The 7910-nt window shown below is 45.8% G+C and overlaps 1 protein-coding gene across 1 annotated transcript in view; it reads right to left on the reverse strand.

Moving 5' to 3' along the window:
- Positions 1-724: 724 nt before the first annotated feature.
- Positions 725-7910, reverse strand: part of LOC310778785 (membrane-associated guanylate kinase, WW and PDZ domain-containing protein 1-like) — a gene marked incomplete at both ends in the record, with an annotated part of 57254 nt that continues 50068 nt past the window's right edge. Inside the window, 1 exon segment of the mRNA XM_083639233.1 lies at positions 725-1026. Within this exon segment, the coding sequence (XP_083495359.1) occupies positions 725-1026 (302 nt within the window).

The following is a 7910-nucleotide window of genomic DNA, read 5'->3' on the forward strand; positions in this document are numbered from 1 at the left end:
CATTCCAGGGTGTCAAACTGTACAGGCTGTCCTTTAGCGTCTGAGATGCACGGGGCTGCACACTATCTCCTTTCTGAAAGACAAGCCACGGGAGAAATCAAACATGGTAGCTCGGGTGGATGGAGGGTGTAAACACTTGCCTTTCACGCTGGACACTGGGGGTTCGTGTCCCAGCGTCTTCAAAGAGTCTACATTTACATTAAGTCACATTTAACGTTTTTGTTATTTAAACCTAACTCAAACCAAAACCCTAACCTTAACCACATTGTTTTAGGTGCCAAACACCGTTATGGTGTCGTAAGGGTGGCGTCCGGGAAACATGAAAAATGCTGAGAAAGGCTACCCGTGCGTTAAAAATTGACGGAATTTGACGCCCTGAGATGAGAACGTGACAGGAATGAGGCATGATGTTAATGTGGGTGGTTCTGTGTGCAGCAGGGCTGTTGTGTCATTGGTTATCCTGGCTTGGAGGGCGGGCCAAATGAAAGACAGAGGTCTCTAATCCCGCCCTCTGTTCCAGCCAATCAGAAGAAGGTCCTCGCACTGCTTACTTGTCATCCTCCAATCAAAAACAGAGATGTCCCCATCATCCAATAAGACATAGAAAGAGGTGGGTCTTCCTCCCCTCAGCAGGCCAATCAAACATGGCTGAGCCCTTATGGCTAGCCAATCAAAAAATATAAAGTCATCCAATGAAAAAGAGAAAATTCTTGCTTTTAGCCAGTCAGAGAGAGAGTCCTCCTGCGAAGTCCCTCCCCCTGAGCCGACTACCAATCAGAACCCGCGTCAGTCTCTGCGGGCTGGGCTCCAGCCAGGGGCCGGGAGTGTTCCCGTATCGCCATGCTGACTCAGCTCTCCTCCAATCAGAAACCTCCCTCCACTCTGAGCCCGCCTCCCCGGCCGCGATGCTGGCCGCTGATAGGCTGACCTCTGAGAAGCTGGCCACCGATTCGCTGTCGGACGGATGGCGGTCGTCGCTGTCGTCCAGCGGCATGAGGAAGGAGAACTGCGCTTTTTGATTGGACGCTGAGGCGGAGGCCCCAGAATGGTTTGCGTGGCGGGCGTGGCTTCCTACTTCCTCACCTATCTCCTCCCTCCTTCCCTCCTCTTTGTCTGTCTCTCTCTCCACCCCTCCCTCCCATCCCTCTCTAGCCCAGTTGTGAGCAGCATTGCTGGGTAAGCTCGTGCTCCTCCTGCCTTCCTCACTCTGCTCTCTCTTCATCTCTGTCTTCTGTCTGGCGGTCTGACTCCTCCAGACCTCGCTTCCTCCTCTCCTCTTCCCCTCCACCTCCCACCTCCTCTCCTGCTCCTGCACCTCCTCCTCCACCAGGTCCAGGTCCAGGTCAGGTCGTCCTCTCCCTCCTCTGGACTCTCTGGTTTCTCCTCGTGTGGTTCCTGCTGGTTTGGCTTCTCCTCCTGTGCTGCTCTCTCCTGCGCTTCTCTGCCTCCCTCCCCCTCTCCTCCTCTCTCCTCTTCCTCCTCCCTGCTGCCTGCTGAGGGAGGTGGTTGTCATGGTTACTGGATCAACACCCTGCTCCTCTGTGTGTGGAGAGGAGGAGGGGGAGAGGGAGAGGGAGAGGGCTCCGGCTTCAGGGCCTGGAGGAGAAGACATAAAGAATAACTGTAAACACTGTTACTTTCTTTCATAATTCACAAAGTCCATGATTGACACTTTAAAGCTATCAGCAGTACATAACTTGTAGTGCATAACTTTTATGGCGTGCATACATTTTGCAGTACGGAACTTTTGTTGTAGTATTTTGTATGTATTTGTAGTGCATACATTTTGTAGTGTGTACATTTTGCAATGTGTAACTTTTGTAGGGCGTAACTTTTTAATCTGTAACTTTTGTAGTGCAGTACTTTGTTTAGTTGCACCACAGAGACGTAAGGAACATCTTAAATGAGTTTGCAGCCCAGGGACAAATTGAAAACATTTTATTGATCTATTTACTGTACGTCAGAAACAAACTAAACTATACCAGAAATACACTGGTATCTGCTCCACTGCGCCGGCTTTCCTCATGCCTGTAGGGGTTCAGATGGAGGTACAGGAGAGGAGCATGGAGGTTCTGCTGTCACATACGCGATGTGATGGGCAGGTCTAGCATCCAGTGGTGGAACGTGTTACATAGATTACCCAATAAACATGTTTTCATTGGTCATTTAGATGTCAAAACCTACCAGTAGATAGAGGAGAATGGATATATCCATCTATAGTAAAAAGTAAAAGTCATAAAAACTTAAGTGGTTTTCATCGGACAGCGACGATATATTAAATGCAGATAGACCACTGGAGTTCAAACCATGGGCTTCGAAAGGTATCAATACGATTGGTGATTTATACAATGACCAAGGTATGCTCAGTTTTCAGGAGTTGTGCCAACTCTTCAGCTCGTCTACCTCAACCTTGTATTTCTATTTACAAGTAAGGTCAGCAATTAAAACATGTGGTGTGTCAGAGGGTTTGTATCTGTAGTGTACTCCAAACCATCTGGACAACAGAAAGACCTGGTGGTGTTCAGATCTTCGAAAAGAGACTTTGACCTAAAGGATGAAGACATATCTTGGGACAATGTATGGGAAAATACCTTCTCCGCCTCAAAGAATCCAAACCACCAACTTATCCATTTGAAGTTCTGTCACAGAATGTATGATACCCCTGCCACGAGGTTTCGCATGAAACAAATACAAAGTCCAAACTGCGATATGTGCCAGCTTAACACATTAGCCCTCGTTCACACCATACGCCGAAGCAACCCTCAAGCCACGCTGAAGCTACACTGAAGCCACGCTGAAGCTACACTGAAGCCACGCTGAAGCTACACTGAAGCCACGCTGAAGCTACACTGAAGCCACGCTGAAGCTACACTGAAGCCACGCGGTTTCATGTCAGCATCCTTGTTAACAGGCGAGAACGTTCACACCAGCCGCACGCGTGCCAAGCTCAAGCCACGCTCAAGCCACGCTGAAGCTGCGCTGAAGCGATCGTTCAGGATTCTGTTCTATTTTCCAAGCGTGAAGCTGCCAGGCATGAAGTCAATGGAAGTTGTGGGCGGGGTCAAGGAGCGCCGAGTGAGGCGCTGAGGAAAAGAGATTGCTTCTTGTGTGGCTGCTGTCCAGCCAAAAATCTAACAATGTTTTGGGGAAATGTAAACTAGATATACAGAAATAAGTGGGCTTTAACTCTAAACAACACTGGTGTTCTCCAGTAAAGATTCTTCTTATTTTATGGTGGCTAAAGAGGCCGTCCTGTAACAGAAAGGTTACAGGTTCAATCCCCGTAACAAAGTGTCTCGAGCAAGGCAGCGACCGTCCAGCCGCTCTGAGTTAGTGGATGTTAAGCTTCAGTCTAATCTTTTTAACAGGCTCTAATCTGCTGTGAGACTGAAACTCTGTTCAGCCAGGAGAGGGCACTGCTGAGGGACCCAATGGGTCTCGTATCCAGACTGGATCAAGATATATAAAAACTTGTTTTTATTCTTCCTCAGATCCTCCCCCCTCCATTTTCTCCTCAATTCCCTCTGCTGTCCCGGTCGTGGCTCCACCCTCTCTGCCGATCTGGGGAGAGTTGTAGACTAAGCACACGCTTCCTCCGACACATGTGCAGTCACCAGCCGCTTCTTTTTACCTGACAGCGAGGAGTCTCACCGGCAGGACGTAGCACGTGGTAGGATCACACTATTCCCCCAAGTTACCCTCCCCCCTAAACAGGTGCCCCGACCGACCAGAGGAGGCGCTAGTGCAGCGACCAGGACCAGATACCCCAACGGCTTCCCACCCGCAGAGACGGCCATTTGTGTCTGTAGGAACGTCTGACCAAGCAGGAAGTATCGCTGCTGGAAATTGAACCTGGTTCTCCACGGAGGTAGGTGAGTGCTTTTACCTCAACACTACCTAGACACCCAGAAACTACACCAAAACTATTTTCACTATTTTTTATATTTTCACATACAGATTACATATGGAAATCTTCTCATTGCTTTTGCATTGTGAATAAATTCCACTTCTGAAACTGAAAGGGGAACTGCCCCCAGAACTGTCTTGATGTACCCAGATTAACTGATCATTATGACAATGTATGACACCAAAATTATTAAATGTGTCAGCGTTATTACCATGTTACTACCACATTAGTACCATGTGAATGCCAAATGATTATCACTACTGTTATTTGTTATTATCATGTTATTACCATGTGAGAACTACAGTCAACCGAGAGCTGCTGATGAAAATGTAAAGATAAAGGGATGAGAGTGAGAAGAAAGAAAAGAAAAGAAAAGAAAGAACTGAAGAGAAAGTGAAGAGGACTAACGGGGAGGGAGCGTTACCAACCGCGTGTTTTCTGTCCGTCCGATCACGTAGAAGCAGGGCTCTCCCTGCTTAGAGTTGGTCATACAGAGAGACAGGCTGGACAGCTCCACTGAGGAGGAGGAGGAGGAGGAGGAGGAAGAGGAGGAGGAGGAGGAGGAGGAAGAGGAGGAGGAGGAGGAGGAGGAGGAAGAGGAGGAGGAAGAGGAGGAGGAGGAGGAGGAAGAGGAGGAGGAGGAAGAGGAAGAGGAGGAGGAGGAGGAGGAAGGCAGAAACACAGTCAAGTCAAAGAGACAGAGAAATCAAGAGAATCCCAAAGCAGTGATTTGATGACTTCAGTGTGTCATTCCAGATAAGGACTGTCTGCATCGTGCGGATTGAGTCCTGGAATGGGATTTTGGTTAGATGTCTGAAATAAGGTCTGTGGTTAACAAAAGTTTATGATAATTGGAGGTTTTGTTCAGTAAAGCTGAGATTACACAACAAAGACTATTCCTCAGATTTTAGACAGGATTCCCAGTTGGGCAGTTTACACTAGTCTGCAGTTGTGGTGGCCAGTTGGCAGCAAAATCTGTAAGTGTGTGATGGGAACAGACTGCCTCTCGATGCCAGTCGGAGCCACAGCGATTATATCAAACATGTTTGAATTTCCAAGCCGACTCTGGACGCCTCGTGCAGTGTAAACTCACCAACAACTCATGCTGTAAACTCACCAACAACTCATGCCACACCAAGAAGCAGGCAACTAGCTAGTTATTCTTCAACAAAACATTATACAGTATTTCTGATACCAAGACAGGAATAATATACAGATAAGTCAACTAGTAATGCATTCATTGACAGATACACAAAAACATGGAGGAGCCCTAAAAGAAGGTCAAGATATCTGGCAATGAATGAAAATGCGTGACTTTGTCCTTAAAAAGTCTCCAGCATCTAGAGACTTCCTTGTCAATACATTTGTATGTATGGCTTTACTCATGTGGTTTTATATTTGATTATGATTCTTTTGGGTTGTTTTTTAATGTAAAAGCTGTGTTGAAAGGTGTTGAGAATTAGCGTTCCGCTAAAAACACTTAACACTGTGTATCTGGTTGTTGTGCATAGTGCGAAGTGCGAAGTGCCCCAAGTACCAAAGAGGAAATAAAGAAAACATTTGCAGAGAACCTGTTGTAAATGAACACACAATGGTGTGCCTTCGAAAAGCCAATTTTAACCTGTAGTGAGTCATGCAGTAATAAATTATCAATTTTATTTTGAAGGTAAAGTCGCCTAGCTTCCAGTATGGTTAGTAGCTGTGAGAGTTATTTTTTCATGTGAGTTTGCGGCGTTTCAGGTGTGTTCAGTTGCTGTGACAAGTGGTTAAGTGTGTGACCCCTAGTTTTTCAGTCATAAAAAAGAAATGCAGGAACCAGTGGGTTAGTGTAACCCCACTGGTTTACAGTGGTGAACAGTTAGACTCCCAGTCTTTTCATAATCTGTTAAAGATTTTGAAAGTTGCCTAGCGTTATCCTAGGCTTAAGATCATCCTCACAAATGAACACCATTTTATGATTTTTCAAGCGTTTTCTGGCGATCGTGATTTTTGATGATTGCATTTATGCTTCAACAATCATAAACTTCTGTTAACCACTACCGGGTTGGCCCTGCGGCACTCTATAAAACCTCAAGTTGAAGCGAGGAAAAGAAAAAAATTGCATCTTAACACGTTCACTGCCAATGACGTGTTAATACGTAAAAAAAAATCCAACGGTTGACTGCCAATGACGTGTTAACACGTTCACTGCCAATGGCGAGTTGACTCGTCAAACACAATCCAACCGTTCACTGCCAATGACGAGTTGAGACGTCAAAAAATAATAAAAAATTTTTTTGACGGTGCTACGTTGATCAATGCCCCCCACGTCTCCTATAAAAATATTGGAAGTATTGAATGTGTATAATCTATTTTACCGACCCACTGAGTGGCGACATGTCTCTCCACAGTAGGAGAGGCGAGCCAAAACTATAGGGAAAAGCGCGAGGAAGCCGTTCTCATACAGTAAAATGGATGGCGAAAACGCTTTCACTTTCGCGCTGATGCACAGCGGTGGCAACGGTGGGGGGTTCCAAGAATAGATTGGATGCACACTTTGAAACACGCACCATAAATAAGCCCAGAATCGCAAGAGCTTCATCAGAGCTCTCAACCGGACCGCCAAGAAACCAGCGAAACCCATCCAGCGAGCCCCATGCAGACTGCCAGGCAGCAGCAGCAACTTGTCACAGACCCGCTGCAGAGCCAAGGAGAGCGGAGGAGAACGCCCACGGAGGGAGGAGTTGGAAGCAGAGGGGTGTTTCCTGCTGTTATGGAGGAAATTACTGTTCAAAACTATTGTTTAGATGTCTGACGTCTTACTGATGCCAAAAATGAATGGTTAAAGTGACTGTTCTATCGAATTTCACAAAAAGCCATTTATCTCTGAATAAATTTTCAGACGCTGAAACCATGCTGTATTCAACTGCTAATGCTTACATAACTACTAACTCTACAAACTAACTCTTTTAGACAGAGAAAGCACACATTCTATTAGTTGTTTTGAGATATTGTGTGTTCACAAAATCTTAGCAGAAAAGAATCCTCGGGTCTTGAAAGATGAGCCAGAATCCTCAAAAAAAACCTCTGGCAGAACCTACCTACAGTAAAAAAAAAAACGGCTGGCAGTGAATGTGTTAATACGTCAAAAAAATGATTTTTTTTTTTTTGACCGTGGGATGTGCATCTAACCCTTTTACATTATATAAATATTGAAGCCACCGAACGTGTACAACCCATTCCACCGACCCACTAAGTGGCGACAGTGCTCTCCCAGACTAGAAAAAGCAGAGCCAAAACTGCAGGGGAACGCGCGATGAAACCATTCTCATACTGTAGAATGGATTGGCGAAAACGCTTTCGCTTTCGCGCTGATTGCTGGCGGTGAGGGATTGCAAATTTGCATAATAGATTACGGGTGGAACACACTTTGAAACACGCAGCATAAATAAGACCAGAATCGCAAAAGCTTCATCAAAGCTCTCAACCGAAACCGCAAGAAACGAGCGAGCCCATCCAGACTTGCCCAGCGGCCGCCAGCAGACAGGCACAGCAGCAGCAGCAACAGAAACGAGCTTGTGACACGCCCGCTGCAGCCAAGAAGACACACACGGAGGGAGGAGTTTGAAGGAGAGGGGTGTTTCCTGCTGTTATGGAGGAAATTACTGTTCAAAACTATTGTTTAGATGTCTGACGTCTTACTGATGCCAAAAATGAATGGTTAAAGTGACTGTTCTATCGAATTTCACAAAAAGCTATTTATCTCAGCTTAAATTTTCAGACGCTGAAACCATGCTGTATTCAAGTGCTAATGCCTACATAACTACTAACTCTACAAACTAACTCTTTTAGACAGAGAAAGCACACATTCTATTAGTTCTTTTTAGATATTTTGTGTTCACAAAATCTTAGCAGAAAAGAATCCTCAGGTCTTGAAAGATGAGCCAGAATCCTCAAAAAAAACCCCTCTGGCAGAAGCTACCTACAGTAAAAAAAAAACAGCTGGCAGTGAATGTGTTAAGCT

The sequence above is a fragment of the Poromitra crassiceps genome, assembly GCF_964638095.1.
Source record: "Poromitra crassiceps genome assembly, chromosome: 6".
NCBI lineage: Eukaryota > Metazoa > Chordata > Actinopteri > Beryciformes > Melamphaidae > Poromitra > Poromitra crassiceps.